We start from the raw sequence: 23,798 nt of genomic DNA, 5'->3' as shown, positions 1-23,798 counted from the left end.
CTCTGTTGGTTACACATTAGTTTATTGCTGAGGCTTTATAAGACACTAATCAGGCCACAGTCAAGTATTGTCAACAGTTTTGGGCCCCATATGTCAGAAAGGATGTGTTGCCATTGGAGAGGGTTCAGAGGAGGTTCACGAGGATGATTCCGGGAATGAAGGGCAAGACCTTGCAAATGTCAATCCACTCTAAGAAGGGAGGAAGGCAAAAGAAAGGAAATCATAGGCCAGTTAGCTTACCTCAGTGGTTGGGAAAGCTTTGAAGTCTATTATCAAGGACAATATTTCAAGGTACTTGGAGACTAATGATAAAATAAATCAAAGTCAGCATGGTTTCTGTAAAGGGAAATCTTGCCTGACAAATCTTTTAGTTCTTTGAGGAAGTAACAAGCAGGGTGGGCAAAGGAGAGGAAGTGGATGTCATTTACTTGGATTTTCAGAAGGCATTTGATAAGGTGCCACACATGAGGCTGCTAACAAGTTAAAATCCTACGATGTTACAGGAAAGATACTGACATGTATAGAGGAATGGCTGACAGGCAGGAGGCAGTGAGTGGGAATAAAGGGGACCTTTTCTAGTTGGCTGCTGGTGACTAATAGTGTTCCTCAGGGTTCAGTATTGGGACTGCTACTTTTCACATTGTTTGTCAATGATTTGGTTAATGGAATTGATGGCTTTGTGGCAAAGTTTGTGGATGATACAAAGGTAGGTGGAGGGGGAGGTAGTTCTGAGGAAGCGATGCGATTGCAGCAGGGCTTAGACAAATTGGAAGAATGGGCAAAAAGTGGCAAATGAAATCCAGTGTTGGGAAATGTGTGATGATGCATTTTGGTAAAAGGAAAAATTGTGCAGGCTATAATCTAAATGGGAAGAAGGTTCAGACATCAGAGGTATAGAGAGACTTGGGAGTCTTGTACAAGACTTCCAGAAAGCTAATTACAGGTTGAGTCTGTGGTAAAGAAGGCAAAAGCAATGTTGGCATTTATTTCAAGGGGAATAGAATATAAAAGCAAGGAGATAATGCTGAAACTTTATAAAACACTAGTCAGGCTGCACTTGGAGTATTGTCAACAGTTTTGGGTCCCTATCTCAGAAAAGATGTGTTGTCATTGGAGAGAGTTCAGAGGAGGTTCATGAGGATGACTCGGGGAATGAAGGAGTTAACATATGAGGAGCGTTTGGCAGCTTTGGGTTTGTATTCACTGGAATTTAGAAGAATATGTAGGGATCTTATTGAAACCTACCGAATGTTGAAAGGACTAGATAATGTGGATGTGGAGAGGATGTTTCCTATGGTGAAAGTACCAGAATTAGAGGGCACAGCATCAAAACTGAGGGGTGACCTTTTAGAGCAGAAGAATTTTTTTAGCCAGAGACTATGTGGAATGCTCTGCTACAGACTGTGGTGGAGGCCAGGACTGGATATATTTAAGGCAGAAGTTGATCATTTCTTGATCGGTCAGGGCATCAAAGGATATAGTGAGAATGCAGGTGTATGGGGTTGAGTGGGATCTGAAATCAGCCGTGATAGAATAGCAGAGCAGACTCAATGGGGTGAATAGTCTAATTCTGCTCCTATGTCTTATGGTTTTGTGATACTGTTCGCTCCCTGATGATTTTATGTTATCCCAGGGGCATCAGGCTCTTTCTATCATCATGTACATGTTCCTCTCCATGCCTTGTGGAGTATCGGGTGGCCATCTTTCTGTTTCTTTAATTTTGTTTCTTTCATTTTGTCTGTCTTTTATGAGGCAGAGTGCTAACTCTATGCATAGCCCAGTACAAATGGAAAGCATGCAAAGAGTTGGCCAGATTGAAACACAAGATTTTTGTTCATAGCCTTGGTACAAAAGTGGGCAAGAGATGCAGCATTTGACTAAATGTTGTATCAAGAGGTCTTAGTACTGGTCAAAGAGACTCACTCCTGACACAATGCATGCATATTGTTATTGGATAAACTCATCCCTGCAAGAATCCCTTGGGGTGGTGTTTCGTACCTAACCACTTCCAGTTGCTTTATTAGTGACCTTCCCAACATCATATGTGCAATTATTAATAAAGATTCCTATCTATGATGGTTTATTATTGCCACATGTACCAAGATACAGTGAAAAGCTTTTCTTGCATACAGATCAATCGTACAGATATCACAGTAACGTAGCGATTAACACAATGCTTTCAGCCTTGGGTCAGTTCAGAGTTTGGAGTTCAGAGTTCAATTCCAGCACCAGACACTGGATATTCTACAGTGTGACTTACATCCTGGCCCACGAAAGTCTTTTCGGAAGCTGCAAAGTACATGTCAGGAATGCGATGGAATAGACAGGATGAGAACAATTCCAACATTCAGAAACCTCGACACCTTCAGGACAAAGCGGCCTATTCCCTCCCCTCTTCCTCTATTCCCAATCTGACCTTTTACCTCTTCTCACCTGCCTATTATTTTGCCCCTGTCTCCTTCCCTTTCTCCTATGGTACACTCTCCTCTTTTCAGATTCCCCTCTTCTCCAGCCCTTTACCTTTCTCAACCACCTAGCTTCACCTATCACCTTCCAGCTAGCCTCCTTCCCCTCCCACTACCTTTTTTATTCTGGCTTCTTCCCACTTCTCAGTCCTGAAGAAGGGTGCCGGGCTGAAACATTGACTGTTTATTCATTTCCACAGATGCTGCCTGACCTGCATTTTGTGCATGTAGCCTTGGATTTCCAGCATCCGCTGAATTTCTCGTGTATTTAAGAAGGCAAACAATTTTCTACCCAAGATGTTCTCTCCCTCCCACTGGTACAGTATGACTACCGAGTACGTCATCTAGAAACTTACATTTTGACAGGGAGAGAGAGTAACAACTGCAAGACCAAGTATAGCAGTTACATGGGAGTGTCATCTTCTCTAACTTCCCTTCAATATCACCAAATATTCTGACTTGAACGTGTGTTGCTTTTCCTTCACTGATAACTGTGAAAGGAGGAGGGTTGGGCAAGGGGCGAGCAACACCATCCCGTAAAATCCCAGAGCTATGGAAACACCAGCAGGAGTTCCGGCGACCTCATTCCTTGACAGAAAGGATCTTCACCGGGAAGACTTGAAAGACTGGCCCCAGGACAGAGCACTCTGGCGAGCTGCTGTCGGTGGCCTCTGCCCAGTAGGGGTGATGAGCTTCAGAAGAATTCCTTCGTTCATGCTGGGTTTAACTAATGTAACTCTGTAGTCCAGAGATTTAAATGTATACTTTTATTACATGGACTACAACCATTCAAGATGGGAAATCTCCACCAGCTTTTGAAGATCAGTGAGGGATGGCCGCAACATTTTGCTCTTTGCCATTTTGCCCATCTCCTAAATTTGTAGCTTACTTCCTCAAATTCTATTAGAAAGGTTTTCGTAAAGAAACCCATCCCTGTTACTGCCTCTAGCATTATTGCATGCCCTTAGTGGGATGATATGAAAGCTGCAAGAGTTTATGGGGAAAATCTGGGAAATGTTGGGAAATTCTCACTGTTTTCCATAAGATCCAAGTCAGGACAACAAAACAAGAAGTCATAGGAAATTATGCAGTGAAGTAATTCAGACTTGGCCGAAAATTTCACTTTTGATTTGCCCTGTTGGTGGAAAGGAACGCAGCTAAAACCGCAATCTGGTCCTATCAGAATGAACTGCTGATGGTGTCAGTGTGCAAGCTAGTAGCTGGTAATGGGAGAAATGTCTGCAGGTTTTTAAGAATGGTTAAGTGGTATTTCTTATAAATAACCAACCTGGCCTTTGCTGAGTTAATCAAAGTGTAAGAAGGAGGCAAGATGTACATTGGGAAGAAAGTGCTGGAAAGAATGTACGAAATGCTACTTGTAGGTTTGAAAAGGAGTGTATTGTGGCTCATACTAAATCCCACAAATAGATTAGTGCTTATCTCATGCATGGAACTGAAATTGCATACTTGCCCCAGTTCTAATGTTAAGACCAGAGTGTTTCCATGGCAGCGAGAGCTTTTAACAATAGCTGTAATCCACTGATCTGACAGGAGTTGCCCAGTGGGAACATTTCTAAAGATATTGAGTAAAAGCTTATTTGTATGAGGAGCCGTGCTTAATAATACAATTCATTTGTTCTGTATAGAGTTCCTCAAATTAATGGAACAATAAATAGATTTAAATAAAAAAATATCTTTTTGAAATCGGGCTCAGATAGTCTCTTTATAAACCTTTGCACTTGAAGGCTTCAGAGAATGTTTTGATGTGCAGTGCAGATTCTGAGAGGGACACTTACTGTCTGGTTTTAGAAGGACTTACTGGAGTCGAAAGGTATTTCTGTTTTCTTCCCTTGCGTGTTTCAATTGTTACTAATTGTGGTGTTGAAGAAAACTGAATTGAAATGGTTCCTGTGAATGAATTGAATAAGCTAATTCATTGCCATTGTTAAACATTGATTGATGGCTGTATCAGTTCTGTTGAGGTTTCTTCTCGAGTCCAATTTCATTACTTTCATGTTTTTTCCCTATACCTTATGATCCTACTGAGGTTAGAATACAGAGGATTCTGGTTAATTAGGCCATTGGTTAATCAAGGTAGCTGCTTATTTGGGACAGCACTTAAAGAACAGAAACTAATCAAGAAAATCGTTGGGATTCCCTTCATTTATTTGGGACACTATGCTGATTAATTAGGGCGGGGGATTTTTGCCAAACTGGTTCTAACTAGCATTAGTTGCTTGCATTTCTGTGACAGTTAGACTCTATGCCATGCTTAGAGTGAGCAGTTTTTACATAGCGTCAATTGTGTGTGTTTCTGTTCAAAATGCAGTGGTTTTTTTTGCTGTTACTGATAGTTGGCAATGATAGTTACTCACTGTGGTTCAAACATTCAGGTCGCAGAAGTCAGAAATAGCTGGGAGTGAAAATAAAACAATTTTACTGCTTCAACAAGTTAGAATCTATAAAGAATTTGAAGGCATTAACAGTCGTCTTGAATGTGACAATGAACATGAAAATTTGGAGGATGCAGTTCTCAAAAGCATTGTATGAAGGGTGTTCATTATCTGAACTAGATGTCTGTGCTGATTTTGTTAATTGCATACACTGGATGAATTCCTCCAACAACTATTAGGAACTAACCACAATTTTATGGTGCTGTGGTACTATTGGTTGTGTTCTAATTTGTTCTGTATTTCACTTACATAATTTGTTACTAAGTTTGTCTTCTTCGTACCATTTTAACTATTTCCATGAAACTTCGGCAAATTGGGGCAGTCGCGAATTTGGACCAAAATGTACTGGTCCTGATTGTGTCTCAACTAACTGGAATCCACTGTATTTTATATTTGGTCCCAGGCTTCTACATAGAAACAGTCTGTAGATGCTGGAAATCCAAAGGAACACACACACAATGCTGGATGAACTCAGCAGGTCAGGCAGAGAAAACAAGCAATGTTTTGGGCTGAGTCCTTTCTTCAGGACCATCCTGCGGAAGTGTCTCAGCCCGAAACGTTGACTGTAGATTCTATATAGGACTGAGAGAGGGAAGGTAATTTGGTGGCAGAGAGATCTCTGTTTGAGATTTGCCCAAATAGTGGATTTGAATGTTGTCCAGCACTGTGTGCATTTAATGCTAGTTCAACTGTTTCTCACCTTTTGTGACTTGAGTTGAATCTGTTAGTGACAAAGAAACTATCTTGGGTAGGACTTTGTACTTAATTTGGCATTTGTCACGCTGGTTCCCTCTGGATCATTTTACCCTGTCTGCTGCACCAGAGTGTCGGTGATTTATGTTAAGTTTCCATAGTAGGACTCAACCATAGTCTTCTGACTCAATGCAATGTTAATGTTGGCCAGGAATAGACCGGCAATTTTCAAAGTATTGAAGTGGTTTGATAGCGTAATTTAAAAACGATCATCATTTCTGAGGACTTGAAAACTGGGTAGTAAAGAATATATTATAGAAAATAGTTAGAATATGGAGTGTGTTAGTAATAATTGTTTTAGAGGTGAATAACATGCCTCCCTCTAGTCAGGTTGGGAAGGGTAGGAGGGCTAGAAGAATAAAAGGATGTTTAAATTGAGGTAAATGAAGTGGATTCGGAGGATGCTCTTGTGATGAAGCATTCACATTATTGTGGACCTGATGGGTTTCATAATAAATTTATGCAACTTGTAATCATTTGCCTGCTCCTTGTGTACGAGCTATTTTTAGAATAAAATAAAATGACGTGTTAAGAGACATTTAGAAACATCAGTGAAGAGAGAAATAATTAAAGTTTCAAGCTGATGAGCACATCATTTTTTTAAAAAAAGAGCTTGGGTGTCTTGCTGAAACGGTAAGCTGGAAGCTGGATCCTCCCACCAGAATGGCAGATAAGAAACTTAATGGATTTGGGTATTAGGAATTAGTAAGAAAAGCTGCACAGCTAAATAAAGTAATAGATCAAAAATGAGTATCTGTTCCATTTAGTTTGCTGTATATCTACATGACAGTCCAAACAGGAGGGCGAGAGCATTCTGTTTACTTCCCTGCGTATTGAAAAATAATATGCTGTGTTAGTTCTTGTGGTGTTCCATTTACAATTTTTATGAAGTCAGGATGCCAGAACAGAATATATTAGCAGCCAACAGATAGCCCATCTGCACTGGAGCATTGGAGCACGGTCATACCAGGGATCAGCTTTGCCAGGTTCTAGTGTGCCAGTGTACATCTCCTGCAGTCATTGTAGCTATTGGTGTGTGAGGACATTGGTAGGATGAAGAGATGGTTGGATAAATGAGCTGTCACAAAGAAAGATAGACTTGAGTTTTCCACAGTCCTTCTCAACGTATCAGGACACCCAGAGTATGTTGTAGTTAGAAATATAGAAACATTGAAAACCTACAGCACAATACAGGCCCTTTGGACCACAAAGCTGTGCTGAACATGTACTTACTTTAGAGGGCTATGGCTAACCCTAGGTAGTTTCCATTTTTCTAAGCTCCATGTACCAAGTTCCATCTTCCACAGTGGAAATGCAGTTGGAAAGCTTCCTCACCAGCTTCCAAACTGCCAGTAATCTCTAACTCCTCGTTATATAGTGCGCATGATTATATTACACATCACAACACTGAAATTAACCAATTATATTAATCATATTCCTGTCTCCACAGCTTTAGTTTGACCTAATGTGACAAACAGATTCTACCTTTATTTCAAGGTTTTGGTGTTCAACTAATTTTAAAAGATCCAAAAAAAAATTTGTTGTATGCTGACAGCGACATGACTGGTGTGATTGAGAATAAAATAAAAAGTAGATTTTTCACTTTTGGACATTAATTTTGCCTCGTTTTCATTTAGCTGCCTTCCCATTATTGTAGGTACATAACTCTACCTGCTAGAGGAACAATTGTTCATGTGATAAAGCTGTACAAGTATACAAAATCTAATTACAGCAAAATTCCTGACTAGTTTCTGTTTCTGGGCATTCAATTTTCATCACTACAATGTAAAAATAAATGAAAGATTCAGAATTAGCTGATGCTTACCTTGTCCATGTAGTTCAGTATACCCACACAGTGCTCATGTCTACATTTAATAAGAATGTAGCACCACTTGCCAAATGAGATTTTTTTAAGGAACACATGGTGGTAGAAATGAATGATTCAGGGATGGTATAGATATTGACACAACAATACAGATAGCAGAACAGCTGCCTCATACTTGCAGAAATTTGGTCTCCATCCTAACCTCTGGTGCATCCTGTGTGGAGTGCACATTATCCTATTGACTGTATGGGTTTCCTTCTGGTGTTCCAGTTTCTTCTTGCATTCCCAGTGACGTACAGTTTGGTAGTTGTCAATTGCCCCAGGTGTACAGGCGGGGGGGGGTGACAGATTCTAGGGGGGCAGTTGGGATCAATATAAGCTTGGTGAAAATGGGTACAGGATAATCAACTCAGAGTGACTACCAATAAGCTTACTTCCATGCTGTATAGTGCAATGTAGTATGAACCTTACTTTTTAGTCCAAAATTACATTAGATTTGATCACGTCAGATTCAACCTCAGAGAACTGGCAGAAAAAGCAATACTGTCAGCAACATACAAAAAATGCTGGAGGAATTCAGCAGGCCAGGCAGCATCTATATTATTTTTGAAATTTTTGGATTGATGATTATAGGAGCATGTATAATGCAACATGATTATTCATTGGTTTGTTCATTGTCCAGGGCAAAATAAAAACCCTTTAACTTCATAAATAATCTCCTTTTTGACTCTTGCTGTTGTATAATGTGTTCTAAATTAAGACAGGTGTGTACCTGCCCCAACTTGCTGTTTTTTCACTTTCAGTTAGTTCTTTTCAAAATTTAATCCTATGCTTTTTTAAAATAATGGGATCTTTGATTTATTCTATTACAGAGTGGCCAATCAGCTCTTTTGGTACACACCAACTCCAGGCAGAGCAATCACATCAGTCCCTTGACGTGTTTTCTCTATATCCCAGACAACCTAAACCTATTTACATGTTCATCAACTTTCTTCTGATTGCTTTGCCGTTTACCAAGGAATGATCTGCGTAAGGCAACCAATCAACCAACAATTTTTATTTTTGTTCCAATTGTATTCTTTGTTGTAAAAAAAATTGTGTATAACGTTTTTGTTCTGAATGCTGCTTATATGACGCTACATGCTGGTCATGTTGCCTCACATTAAGTTTCCCATTGTACCTGTGCATATCTGCAGTTGTGCATATGACAATAAACTCGACTTTGACTTTTTACATTAATTTACGGGAGTAGACAGACCTTTATTGTAAAAGTTCATCTAAAAGGAAGTAATCATAGATTTCAACCATGTCTTTCTATGGCACAGTATCACTGGCATACGTCTTTAACACTGAATGGGAGGACTTGAACTCACAACACTCCAAGCTGGGGCAATCTTGCTATCAACTGAATCACGGATGACTTTTTAAGAGATTAAGATGTAGAATTGTTACATGTAGAGTTAAGGAAATGCAAGGTTAGCAAGACCCTGATGGGAGTAATATACAGGCCTCAATACAGTAGGCAGGGCATGGGCTACAAATTACAGCAGGAGATAGGAAATGCATGTTAAAAGGGCAATGTTGAGATAGTCATAAAGGATTTCAATATGCAGGTAGACTGGTTAATGCTGATTTTGCATACAAAGAGATAATTTGTAGAATGCCTATGATGTGGCTTTTTAGAGCAGCTTGTGGTTTGAGGCCACTAGAGGATCAGTGGGTGTTGTGTAATGAACTGGATTTGATTAGGGAACTTAAGGTTTCAAAGGTACATTTAACATCAGAGAAATGTATACAATATACATCCTGAAATGCTTTTTCTTCACATCCATCCACGAAAACACAGGAGTGCCCCCAAAGAATAAATGACAATTAAATGTTAGAAACCAAAGGTTCCCCCCCCCCCCGCCCCGGCTCCTCTCCTTCCTGCACGTAAGCGGCAGCGAGCAACAATCACCCCTCCCCACCGGCAAAATAAAAGCATTGGCACCTTCCACCGAGCGCTCAAGCGTGAGCAAAGCAATGATAAAGACACAGACTTGCAGTTACCCACAAAGGCTGCATTGTTTACCCAGCATTCGACACAGGCTCACTCTCTCCCTAATAAAGGAGAAAGAGGTGTCTGCGTCTTCACAGCGAGCGGGGAGACATAACAAACATCCCGCTGGTTCACGATGTTAAAAGTCCGTTACGTCGCTTTTTTTGAGCTGTGTGCCCAAAGATCTCGAGTCTCTGGGCATACAGCTGCAGATATTCCAACTCCCCCGACGACACCGACTCTCGATCCACCGGTCTCCAGAGCCCTGATATCCCAGGCATCCCGAGCCGAGCTGGACTCTTAGGCCGAGCCCTCGGCATGCCAAACAACGGCCAGTTATGAAATCCCGAAAGCGGGTCCTATTCCCGCAAAGAACCATAATCAGCGTGTAACTCCAGGTCAGGGTCTTCGAAAGAACCCTGAAAGGGAAAAATAGAGATATTAAAGATGGAAATAGAGCTGTTTCCGAAGATACAAGCAAAGGAGTCACCATTTTATGCCATCATCACTCTGCTTTGCTTCCTAAGGAACCCTTAGGAGGTAGTGATTTTAGCTTGATAAAATTCACCCCACTATTTAACAGGAAGAAACTAAAGGCAGATGTATCAGTATTACAGTGTAGTAAAGAGAATTACAGAGTGGGGAGCTGACCAAAATTGATTGGAAGGGGATACTTGCAGGGATGACAGCACAGAGTAGCTGGAGTTTCAGGGAGCAATTTGGAAGGTGTAGGAGAGATACATTCCAAAGTAGTAGTAGTATTCTAAACGTAAGATGACAAAACGCTGGCTGTGAAGCAAAGTCAAAACCACATAAAAGCAAAAGAGAGGTGTATAATAGAGCAAAAATTAGTGGGAAATGTGAGTATTGGGAAGCTTTTTAAAAACTAACAGAAGGTAACTGAAAAACCTTAAGGAGGGAAAAGATGTAATACGAAGGTAAGCTAGCCAATAATATCAAAGAGGATACCAAAAGTTTTTTGGTGGAAGACTCTAGCAGAACGCCTGGAGTTCAAGAGTGTCACAGGGCAGAAGTGAATGCAGTTGCACTAGAAAGAAGGTGCTGGGAAGCTGAAATGTTTGAAGGTAGATAAGTCACATGGACCAGATGGACTACACCCCAGGGTTCTGAAGGAGGTAGCTGAGGAGATTGCGGAGGCATTAGTAATGATCTTTAAGAATCACCGGATTCTGGCATGGTTCCGGAGGACAGGAAAATTGCATATATCGTTCACCCTTGCAGAAGAAAGAAAATTATAGGCCAGTTAGCCTGAGCTAAGTGGTTAGGCAGATGTTGGAGTCAATTGTTAAGGATGAGGTTTCAGAGTATTTGGAGGCATATGAATGATTGCGGGAAGAAGGTAGGAAAAGGGGGTTGAGAGAGAAATAGATCAGCCATGAACAAATTGCAGACTCGATGGGCTGAATGGCCTGATTCAGCTCCTATGTCTTATGATTTTAAGACTTGATAACGATGTTTTAAAATGGCATCTTGAATATAGCTATATTCTTCAATGATTCAAAGTACATTTATTATCAATGTACGTATGCAATACACAACCCTGTAATTCATCTTCCCCACAGCCAACCACAAAACAAAGGAAACAATTAAAAGAAATTCATCAATCCCCCCCATACAAATAAAAAATCCAAACTGAGTTTTTTAAAAAAGGACAAAAACATAGAATATAAAGCAGAAAATCAAAAGAGTCCAGGTGTATTACCAATTCCAAAGTTTGCATTGTCAATGTTTAGTTAGCTTTTAAGCTTGTGAATCTAGCATTCTAGTGAATCTTGCTTAGTCCTTTGCTAGAGTTTGATGGAAGAACAAAATGAAAACACAGTACATGCGTTGACAATTGGACCGATGTAAAGCAGGGAGTCTGTTTGAACAAAATTGCAAAAATGTTAGGAATTTGGAAAGAGAAGGTGGGAAAGAATGAAGTGAGATTGGTAATCAAATGAACAGCAGTGTCACAAAGTGCAAAAAAGTGACACATAGAAAATGGAATGAGGTTTTGTTATAAACTATAGAGAACAACATCAAAATGAGATTATAATCCAAATTCCATGAAATACTGGAAAAGGCATTTTTAACTATTCTTCCTATAAAAGATTGAAACTATTAAATCTTCAAAACTGGGGACCAGTTAAGTGATTCTTGTCTTCTCGATTTCAATTTGAATGTTCCCTTCGTATCACAACACAGTTAAATACTGTTGGAATTTGTCAGTATGTAAAGCTCCTCGTTCAGCATGTGTAGTGGAAAAGAAGTCTTGATCTGTTAGAATTTTTTTTGTATCTTTATTTCTTGACCTGTGATCACAAATTCTTTCCTGCTTTAATCAAGCGTGCATTTTATGAGCAAACCTGAATGTTGAATATAAAGAGGGTATTTTGTTACAAGGAAATAATGAATTTATATTGACATTTGCTATTATTGTTTTGTGACAGGAGTCACAGGATAGCAATCAAAACAAAACCTGACCAGGATTATTTTCTCTGTTCTACATCATTGTGGGTTGATAATGAGATTGGCCAACTTGGCCGAGATTATGGCCATTGCAGCAAGACTTCTAATAAGTTTTCCGTGGATGTCAAATAAAACATATCCAGTTTCTCTGGCATTAGAAAAAAGAATGGAGGTGATGGTATTTTACCAAATAACAATTGCCTGTGCTTCATGTTGTCATTACTGGTGAGACCTCGGGAGTAGCCAAGGTTTATAATAGCAGACCTTTTCAGAGAAGCACTGATTGAAAGACTACAATGCATATCTAGTTTCTAAAATTGGTTTCTATTTGGTGCCATTGTTACATCTGAATCAGGAGCCTGGGAACGCACCACCCAGTAAAGACTGTAACTTGCAGCAGAGTATTGAAAAGGCCTTTCATTTTTTTGGAGATATCATCCTTCAAATGAAGTGCTTTTAAAAGGTTTTATTCTGTAGATTTCTGTCCAACTTTGCATCTGGCAGTTTGTTTTACTGCTTACGAGATTTGGTGAACAATGTTCAGTCAAACAATACCCCACACTTCAAAAATCATTCGTTTAATGTCTTGAGTGTGCAGTCCTGACAAGGAGTTCTGCAGGTCCTTTTACTTGTTAAAAAATATCCAGTTGAAGCTTAGTAAAGGTTGAGTGTGTTTTACCATTTCTTTTTGTGTTAGGATGAGGTAATTGCAGTTTCCAGAAAAGTAATTATCCGGCTGCAAGATCTGGCGAAATGGGTCTGTACCAAGACTTCACAATGGGCTACAAATGCACAGGAATCCAAACCTGACACTATGAACTTGGACAACAGTGAATACAACGAGGATTCTGAACTGCACGTCAGCCCACCTTCAGACTGCCACCTCACCTCAAATGTGGGAAATGAATGTGAACATTCAGGTAAGGAGAGTTCTGGATAGTATGTGAGCTGAATATAAACTAGCGGAGTCAGTGGTTTACTAGCTATATGAGAATGCCCTCCTTCCCTTTCTCAATCCTGTGAATCTTCCATTGCTGATTTCTAAAAATAGGTTAAAGTTCATCTATTTTGGCCAAACAGTTTCTATGGCATTAGGGTAGTGAACTGCAGATGCTGGGTTTTTGCCTAATAAGGCTGTTGGTCAAAATGTGACAAATAAAGCAGGAATGTTTATCCACTTGAGTGGATGTCTTCATTGAACTTATCTCTGACTCAGCTATTCGGGCACATATGCCCAATTACAGATTGCCTTTCACATCAATATGTAGAGTCTTACTTATTTACTGTATTTGGAATGCAGTGTTCAGAAGTAATTGAAAAAAATCATTACAGATAACCAACCTTTGTCACAGTTTATACACATTACATACAGCAAAAGTCTAAAGGAAGATCTTTGAAGCTAAGTGAAGCCTTCTACCCAGAAGATTGGTTGGTAACATTTGTCAAGCATTGTACATTTCCGTAATAGATTACTGAATCCTATGGACATGACTTGGAATTTGATGCAGGGCTCCATTACTTGATCAAGGAGCTTGTAATTGACCCTTTGGCAATTCTTGAAGTAATAAAGTACTTTTTTAAAAAATGTTGTAGCATTTCTTGCACATTTGGTTAACTTGGGCAAAGCATAGATGTCAGCAGCAAGTTTTAAAGGGAGACCTGGTCAGTCTTGTCATGAAACAAAGAAACATTCAGGAATATTGACTCATAGAACTAATATGTGTGGACCCTGGTTTAACTGTCCCTGGACCTTGCTTACCCAGCAAATGAGAAAGACTGTGGGACAGCTCAACGTTATGTAACCAGTTCTGCATTCTTTCTTGGGGAATTTTGCGTCAGGCGCAAGTTGTAATATGGTGGTTCCAGTCCTTTATATGGAATATTGTTCAAGCACAGCTGTGTATTAGGTACATGCACTTACCTTCAAGATAGATTGCATGCACTCCTCTGAAACTTAGCAAACTGATTTTATCTGGGATTACTTTCCAGTGAAGCACTGGAGACATTGCAGTGTGAATTACCAATTTTTGGTAGTGGTCTTAAGAAAATTCCACTGAATGGGCTGCACTGATCGGTTCTGTCTTTGGGCTAATGTGGTTTTTAACACTTGCTCTCAGGATGAAGTACCCTTTCTCAAGATGTATTGACCAAACACTTATGCATGCACCGATGTACAAGAACTTGAGAAATAGAAACAGATTTGGGCAGCTAGGCTTCTTGTGCAACATTCAGTTATCTCACTTTTCCTGAATTCACTCCTTATCCCTTGATTTCCTTAATATCTAAAAATCTATCAATCTTTGATCTTGAATGTGTTCACTTGAGCCTCAGTGCCTACTGGGTTGAGAATTCCACAGAATTAGTGCTCTCTGTGTAGAAATTTCTTCTTGTCTCAATCTTAAATTCCTTACCTTAAGACTGTAACCCTTGGCTTTTGTCGCATCTGTCAAGGGAAACTTCATCACTGCATCTATTCTGTCAATACCCAAAAGAAGTTTGTATGTCTTGGTGAGATCACCTCACGTTCTTTTAAACTCTGAGGAGCATAGGCCTAGTTTGCTTAGCAGGAAAAACAATTGAAATGCTGGGTATAGCTCTATTGTTTAAGAAATGTGCCTGTAACCTGCTGATTAGTCCAGGCTATATGTGAAAACCATAAATCATTGATTCTGTTTTTCTCTTAAACCTTTGACTGTAAAATGTCTCAAATTCCTTGATCATCTGGTGGATACTGGTATGTAACTAAGGCTTATGGGATCAGATTGAGGTAATGAACAAGACTTCCTCCTTTAATACAGCATGCTTTGACTACACACGAGATTCTTTGCTAAGATTCTGATATTTAATGTACATGAAACTGATAATCCATCATACTGGGGATGTTGGTGCTGGACTGGTCTACTTGTTCAACTATTAGATGTTACATTTATTAATACCCCCAGTACACTATTAATTACGTTTTAGATGTTGCATAATATACATTTTCTAAGGAACAAATTAAATTTAAAGGGAGTGCTGGCACTTAGTTTATTCAGGATCAGTTTAAGGTAAAGGTAGCCATCTTGTGAATCATTTTCAGTTAGGAACAGAGAGAAACCTCTCTTTGGATCCTCTAATTTATTCTATTGTTGTGGTGCAAAAGCTGGATAAATGACAAAGAATTCTGGGTTGCTCCTTAACATGGCTTTTCTTACTCCTTCAAAATGCTCATCTCAATTGGTCAAAACATGCTAACTAGTCCACCCAAGCACATGTTTCCAAGCATACTTGTGTGCACTCTCAGTCACTGGAGGAAAGAAAAGAAGTCAGCAGATTGATTTTTTTTTGGGTCTCTTCAAAGAAGGCAAGAATACTCTACAGCAGGACCGGAACATTGATGATTGACTTTCCTGGATGTAGCTGCTGAAACTTTAGCCAAATTCCTGTGTGAAGTTGCTGGCCCCAGAAAATTTTCTGTAATCAGCATGTGCCTTAGATCTCTGGATTTGGGCTAAGAATGTAGAAATTAGATCATGCAATTAAATTACTAAAAATATACATAACTGGAAGTGAAGCACAATGATCACCGTTTTCCAACTTATTGTGACACTGGCAATCCTCAAGAGGAATTTTGCTTCTTTGTCGGATGCAAATCAGGTTATGGTACTCTCCTTACAACTCTCAGTTTGGAACGTTGTCAAAGGAATTTAAATATGCTGCCTGGGACAGCCCATTATTGCCAGATTCTGAGTAGGTCACAGTACAGTACTGAACTGCAACCAGCAAAGTAAGATCAACTCCTACCTTTTACTCTAGGCCTCCACAACCCCATCACCATATCTCTCTAGCTCACAGGTTGGCACTGACCACATTCTCCTCCAACACAAATTGATGTCTTTTACAACCATCCCAATATGTCCTGGGTCACCTCATCTACTTACCTTTGCCTACACTCATCCTCCCCGTCCACCAACTCTGATTTCCATCCTAAGTCCATTTGTGGTCGTGTTTCTGATTGTCATACCTAAGCTTTACCCTTGCATCTCTTCACCCACCCCAGTTGTCCATCAGTCTAATAACAGCATTTCTAGGGTAGAGTGGGCTGCTGCCGTGGCCACCAGGCATGCACTTTGGGGGAAATTGAAGACAAATAGGCTGTTGTGATCTATGGGTGTTGTGTTTGTTATCAGCAGGTTTAACATTTTCAAATTCTTGAACGTAGTCATATCCTTGTGTATGGTAATTTTGACTGGTTCTGAAAGAATTAAATCAAGGCATGCATTGGGTTTCATTTATATAGGGTCTCAATTACACTTTTGTATGCCAAGGACACATGTCTCTGGGTCATCTTTATTTAATTTTTCTGTGAAAAATCTTGTCAGGTGAATAAGCGCATATATAGAGTGGTTATAACACTTTTTCTGTACAATTAATTTCACTGAAGAAAAATGACATTTATCCGGAATAATTTTCTTTTGAGTTTAATTCTTTGTCAGTGGTAGCCAAACTTCATCATTATGTGCTTGTCATTCTTTGTTACAATTCAAAGTGGTACATGGAGTTCATGTGTCTAAAGACAAGCTCTCTCGTTTCTACACAGATATTTCCCCTTACTGTGATAGATGTACTAATGGAGTAGCCACACTAATTCATATGTTTTGGACATGTCCGAACCTTGAAAAATTTTTGGAAAGATGTATTTCAAATTTTTTCCTGTACTTTTCAATGTCAGTTTTAAGCCCAACCCCTTGACTGCCTTGTTTGGTATTGTTGAGGATAGTGCTACAAAATTGAAGCCATCTAATTTGCGGGTATTGGCCTTTATGTCTCTTATGGCCAGGAGGGGAATCTTGCTCAAGTGGAAGGAGGCCGCCCCGCCCACTCATGATCAATGGCTATCTGACATTATGTTGTACCTTGAACTAGAGAAGATTCGTTGTTCAATTTCTGATTCTAAACAGGATTTTCTAATGTTATGGGGACCCTTTCTGAATTATTTTCACAATCTTTGAACTGTTATTAAAGTATGGATCTGAGCCATTATTATTATAATATTATATGGTAAGGTATTTTTCTTTTTTTTTAAACCAACCAGCTCATTTTGGTAGTGGGGTAGATTTTTAAAAAATAAAATACAATTATTTTATTTTATTTCATTTCATAATTCAATCTTTTTTCTACATGATTGATTTGGAATATGGGATACTGTGATCATATTACTGTGATTTAAATGTAATATAATTCATATTATTTGTATCCTTATGAGTTTTGTATTTGTATTCTTGCAATTTATATAATATCAATAAAAATATTGAAAAAAAGGAGTGGAGTGAATATACATTGGTTTTGTAGATAGTTAAACAATGATTGAAAGAGTTACAATATTGTCTTGCTTTTCAAAGAGAAGTACAAACTTTGTAAATAACTCCATGAATATATTAAACTGAAATGGGATGGGTGGGTGGAGGTGTGTGTGTGTTTTAAACACAGGTATTTGATCTTGGCATTCTTTACCAGATCCTGCAGTAGACCAAGATTCTGAAGCAGCTATACTGGTGGAAGAGCTAAGCATAAAAGAAAAGTTTAAATGGGCAAAGAGTTTTGAGTAAGTGCAGATGTATTTCTTTAGCAGGACAGAGATGTGCTGAATAGACTATTTCTCAGTGTAAAACTATACGATCAGTAATCAGGTGATTGAGCACGCAAGCAGAATTAGACTAGGTAGCACACTTAGAAAAGCATACCAATTTGCTTCTGATTGGCTGTGTGATTTGTTTCCATGCAATTTCAGATTCCAATGTTTCAACACCATTTTGACCTTCATTCTTTTATTAGTAAATCCAATAATCTGTGCAGTAAATACACTTAATACAATTTTAACTGGTACAATTTTGAAACATAGCCAACTGACGATGAATGTAGTGTAGCATTCCCCTTTAAGCAGTGACTCATTTCATGAAATTGCTTTCTCCTGAATCAATAATTTACCTCTGGGGATAGTAAAATTCTTGTGATAATCACATCATAACTCCTGGAGCCTTTTACGTGCTCAAGCAACATATTATCTGTACATCTTGAGCTGGCAGTCAAAAATATGACAGGCATTACTTAAGGGCCTTGTTATTAATACTTGCCCTTATTGCTTCAGCTCTTCCCTCCCTTTTCTTCTTTGGAATGCTCCCTTAACAACGTCACACCTCTGTCTTGAAATAATCCACACCTGCTAGCACCTTCTCTTGTTCATTTTAATATTACAGCTGTCTTTTTATTGGCTTTAATACCTGTAATCACATTGCTTTGTTTCCTCTCCTGCTGTTATCAGTTAAATCTTTATATTGGTTTAACGAAAATTAAAGTTGCACAGATTTCTGAAGTAACTTTATCACAATAGCATTAACTTTATTCATTTAAATCCATTCCTTGTTTCTCTTCTTTCTATTTTTTGCAAATTATTATTTTAATTTGCTCCCTTCAGAATGTAGTTAAAGTTTTGATTGTCTGAGTGTTGGAAAGTTATTTGGGGGTGATAAGAGCTGAGAGCATAATTTTGTCTTTGTTATGAACTAACGCATTTGTACTTCCAGTCAAGTATACTGATAGTTGCCAGGATTGGTGAATCTAGCATTTCTCTTCCTCCTTCCCCCACTCCTCCCCCAGTACTTTGATATTAGAATCAACTTGTACCAATGTCTTCAATCCATAAGATTTATTAGCATCACAGATTGAGTGTGGACCATTGCAACTTTTGGTGTTCCTGTTTCAATCGATCAATAATCAGAACAGGATCATTGATCTGAGACTTTAACTTACTTCTCTCTCCACAGATGCTGTCTGGCCACTGAATGTTCACAGCATTTTATGACTCTCATTTCAACTTATTAACTCTTTACTTTTCAGCAAGTTATTGGAGTTATTTTGCTTACTTTTTGCATGAATATATCCCTTCATGAGGTACTTTTAGCTAATGAAGCTCTTTTGAAAAATACTGTTGTAATGTAAATATTACAACCAATTTGTACACAGCAAGCTCCCACAGTATCAATGAGATAATGTTTAAGTTGTCTATTTTGCTTATAAAATAACTTTTTGTTTCTTTAAACCAAACAGTTTAATTTCCAATTCTACCAGTACAGTTGAATATCATGTAAGATTCATGTGGGAGACCTTTCTACTTTTGTTTGGATGGTACAAGAATCTGCTGATTTAGATATTCAAAAAAGAGCTGAGCATTTATTGACTGTATCTAATCAGGCTGAATTTGGGATTTATAACACAAAATGAATTTGAATGCCGAGTATATGATACTAAGCCACCCATTTGTCTTTTAGGGTATAAAGATGATCTACCACAAGTTAAAATACTGAGCTACCCCCAGTATTGTCGTTATCGGGCCATTCGAAAGAGAATTCAGAAAGCATCAGCCAGGTGTGCCGATGAAGCACAACTGCTGGCCCTCGGAGGGATCCTTTTGATGAATCAGAATACCAAGATTCTTTATTGTCGAGAAACATTTGAACACCCGACACTGGGAAATAACAAGTCTATTTGTGATGAGTTTGGTGAGTGCTGGAGGTTCATGACTTTATTCCTGTGTGAATACTGTATGTTTTCCAGGTTTATTTAACTAACAGTTCTTATTCCATGATGAGAGTTAATCTCTTTTGCCCAGGTTTAGAACTGTTCCTGTTGAGATGCTCTAGAAAGTAATGGTTGCACAGTTTAGAACAGGGTCTCTAAGAATTAAGGGGCGGGGGAAGAAACACCAAAACAGTTGATCAAGACTGCACACACTGCAATTGATCATTCCCCTTTCAGATCTGTGCAACAATTGTGGTCTTTGCAGATTTGGTGGGCATGTAATGTCTAATGTTTCTAGAGAGCCTGGGCCAAGTGACTTTTTCTGTATTCTTTTGATCATGTGTGAAACTGCGTGAAAGGAGATTTTAATGTAGAACCTGGAACAATACAGCACAGAAACAGACCCTTCAGCCAATTAATGCTTGCACTGACCATGTTGCCGGTTCAAACTATTTGCATGTGGCTTCTATCCCTCCACCCCCACCTGCTTACATGTATCTGTTTCCACCACTCACCTGACACCACATTCCAACCATCTGCTCTCATCTGTTTCTTTAAAAAGTTGCCTCATAAATCTTTAATCCCCCTTTTCTCCTTGCCTTAAAAGTATACTCTCTAGTATTTGACAATTCCACCCTGGGGAAAAGATTCTGTCTATCCCATTCTGCCTCTCATACTTTATAAACTTTTCTAGTCTCTTAGCCTCTCCAGAGAAAACAATCTAAGTTTGTACAACCTCTCCTTATACCTAATACTTTCTAATCCATGAAACATCCTGGTGAATCTTTCCTTTTTTTTGTCCACCTTTTCCAAAGCCTCCACATCCTTCCGGTAATCAGTGACCAGAGCTGTACATAGTTACAACATATCTTGGCAGCCCTTGTATTCATTGCCCTGACTGATGAAGACAAGTATACCATACACCACCTTTACCACTGTAATCTACTTGCGTTGCCACTTTCAGGGAGTTATGGAGTAGTATCTCAAGATCCCTCTATATATCAGTGCTCTTAAGGGCCCCGTATATTTATATAAGTCTTGCATTTGGCTTCCCAGGGTAAATATCTCACAACTATACAGATAGAACTCCATCTGCCATTTCTCTGCTGACACTTCCAACTGGCCTGTGTCCCACTGAATCTTTTGACGACAGTCCTCACTGCCCAATTCTCCAACAATTTTTTGAATTATCTGCAGCCTTACCAGTCCACCTATATTTTCATCCAAATCATCACAGCCAATAGAGGTCCCAGCATGGATCTTTGGAGAATGCCACTGGTCACAAACTTCCAGTCAGAATAACACCCATCCACTACTACCTTCTGCCTTCTTTGGCCAAGACAACTTGAATCCCATCGATCAAGTCTTATTGGATTCCATGTGCCATGTACTCTTTAGGATCAGCATATCCTAAAGAACCTTTTTGAAAGCTTTACTGAAGTCCAAGTATATAACATTACTGTTCAATCCCCACTGATCATATTTAACCCTTCTTTTAAAAAAAATCAATCAAGACAGGATCTCCCTTACAGAAAGCCATGCTGACTTCCAGTATGCAAATAGATCCAATCCTGAAGAATATGCTCCCACTGATGTAAGGCTCACTGGCCTATGATTTTCTAGTATGTCTTTTTTGGCCTTCATAAACAAAGGAACATCACTAGCTATTCTCCAGTCCACTGGGATCTTGCCTATGGTCTAAAAATCTTAGTCAGAGCCTCAGCAACCGCCAGCCTTTCTCTGTAAGCTGAGATATATACTATCATGCCCTGTTCTTCAAGACTCCCAACACCACTACCTTGATATCACATACCCTTCTCTAATATCTCAGTCCTCCAAGTCCTTCTCCTTAGTGAATTTCAATACAGGTACTCATTCAGTACCTCCCCCACTTCCTTTGGTTTCAGGATTAAATTCCTTCCCTTGTCCTTGGGTGGTCCTAGTAACCTTTTTGTTTTCAATATATTTATAAAATGCCTTGGGTTTTTCTTTAATTCTATTTGTTAAGGATATTTCATGGGACCTTTTAGCTCTCTGATTCTCTGTTCAAGTTCTTCCCTGCTAGCTTTAAATTAGTAACATCTCTTGTTATCTAAGATAGAGAATCGTGCCATCCTTGGCCTTCCTCCCTACTACTGGTCCTGAATTCTGCCTAGTTGTCCTAAATATCAACATGTCAGATGCGGACTTGCCAAAAACAGCTGCTTCCAATCTATTTGCGCCAGCTCCTGCCAAACAATACTGTTATAACTAGCTTATCCCCAATTTAGTACCTTCTCCCCAAAGTCCAGTCTTATCCTTATCCATAACAGTCTGAAAACTTATGAAGTTATTATTCAATATGGCCTCTTCCCTGGTGGGATTATCTGCATAGTGTGTCAAGAAACCTTCTTGGATACATTGAATAAATTCTGCCCTATTTAAGCGTCCTGGAACTAAGTGAATCCCAGTATTGAGGACATTAAAGGCACTCACTGAAACTACCCTGTTGCTTGTAGACGTTTCCTTTAAGTGTTAGAGCAAAGATGTGTTCCTCTTTCCTGCTAGGTATTGGGAGCTCTATAGTTATTAAGATTGCACCTTTCCTGAGCTCTTTCCATATTGCTTCACTGCATGACTCCTCCAGACTGCCCTCTCTAATTGCCACTGTAATGTTTTCCCTGATGATAAGTCAAATTTCCCCATGTCTTTTACATACCTCTCTTTCACATCTGAATCCTAGACCATTGAGCTGCCTTCCCTGCCCTTTTCTCAACCAAGTCTCTGTAATGGCTACAACATTGTAGCTTCATGTATTAAACCAGGCCACAAGTTCATCTGCTTTACCTCTAATACTTTCTAAAGACACTTAGACATGTTAACCCATCAACCCACTGCGTTAATTAACGTGACTCTGTCTTCCTTTTCAGACCAATCTCATCTAACCCCTACCTTCTCATTCCCTCCACTTGGTGAATACTGCTCTGTTTCTCATTTTCTGCCATGCTAATTTAAACCCTTCCGAGAAGCACTAGCAAACCTCAATGCAAGGAAATTGGTGTCACCACAGTTTGTATTCAATCTGTCTTCCTACAAGTTTCACCTGTCCTGCACTACAGCTCTAAAAGAAATCGTAACTCTTAAAAAGTTTTCGGCCCGAAACATCGACTGTACTCTTTTCCATAGATGCTGCTTTGCCTGCTGAGCTCCTCCAGCATTTTGTGCGTGTTGCTCAGATTTGCAGCATCTGCAAATTTCTCTTGTTTGTGATTTAACTCTAAAAATTATATTTTTAATATGAACTTTAAGCAGTGGAATTTCCTTGGAACATGGCAAGTTCAATAGAGAAGTTGAAGAAATGCTTCCGGCCTTTTTGACTTTTTACCATTCTTTCACTAAGTTTAATAGAGGGTTTGGAAATCTCTCGCTACCTTACTAAACTAAATCCCAGTGTAACTGTAGGTCTGTATTTAAGTAACCTGTTCTGTGTCCATTTCAGCACCTCGTGTTTTGACACGTACTTCAGCCGGGAGGGTGGTGCGCACGAGACTGCAAATTACTGCACGGCCACAGTCACTCACGTTACTGCATTACCAGCTGACAGGAGGTAAGGCTATCATTTCAGTCATGTTGACAATTCGACATTTCTTCTCCTTCTCTGTTACAAAACATGCTTTTTCTTCACTTGAGATTTTTGTCTCGCAATTCAAAACAGAAATTGGTGAAATTATTTTTTAAAAATCCCCAATACCGAAGATACTTTTAACTTGTAAAGGAAGATGGTCTTGACCCACTGATCTCATACTTCGACCCAGGGACCATGTATGATCTGTTTCCCTTTCAACAATGGCTCTCACCAAAAGAACTGTGCAATGTAACTGGATCTGGGATTCTGCTGTTTACTTTCCTTCTCTTGCTCTCCATTGTGGGTAAGTAACAGGATCAATTGACAAATTAAAATAAGTGTGGAATGCCAGTAACTTTTCTATAACACCTCTAGGATAGAAAAATATACGTGGCACTTCATGAACATCTTCAAGAGATGTTAAGGCAACTGGTAGATGTTTTAATGTTTTAAGGAAGGTAAAAGATGTTTAAGGAGAGTTTCGGAGAGTGGGGCTTGAGTGACTAAAAACACAGTTGCTAATTATGGAGCAACGGAAATCCGGGATGGAATAAGAATTCAGAACTTAGCTTGAGAGTTCATAAGTTGTTGGGGCTGAAGCTGGAAATTGAGATGAGTACTGTGAAGCCGG

The 23,798-nt window shown here is 39.2% G+C and overlaps 1 protein-coding gene across 2 annotated transcripts in view; it reads left to right on the top strand.

Moving 5' to 3' along the window:
• Positions 1-23,798, top strand: part of LOC134349387 (AT-rich interactive domain-containing protein 5B-like) — a 111,142-nt gene that overhangs the window by 31,720 nt on the left and 55,624 nt on the right. For both annotated transcript variants that reach the window (XM_063053607.1, XM_063053608.1), the window contains 3 exons: positions 12,704-12,926; positions 19,314-19,544; positions 23,042-23,149. In XM_063053607.1, coding sequence (XP_062909677.1) covers positions 12,704-12,926; positions 19,314-19,544; positions 23,042-23,149 — 562 coding nt within the window. The remainder of the gene's footprint in view (positions 1-12,703; positions 12,927-19,313; positions 19,545-23,041; positions 23,150-23,798) is intronic.

The sequence above is a fragment of the Mobula hypostoma genome, chromosome 7, assembly GCF_963921235.1.
Source record: "Mobula hypostoma chromosome 7, sMobHyp1.1, whole genome shotgun sequence".
Classification (NCBI taxonomy): Eukaryota; Metazoa; Chordata; class Chondrichthyes; order Myliobatiformes; family Myliobatidae; genus Mobula; species Mobula hypostoma.
The sequence above is the reverse complement of the archived record's forward strand: the minus strand, read 5'-3'. Positions and strand labels throughout refer to the sequence as shown.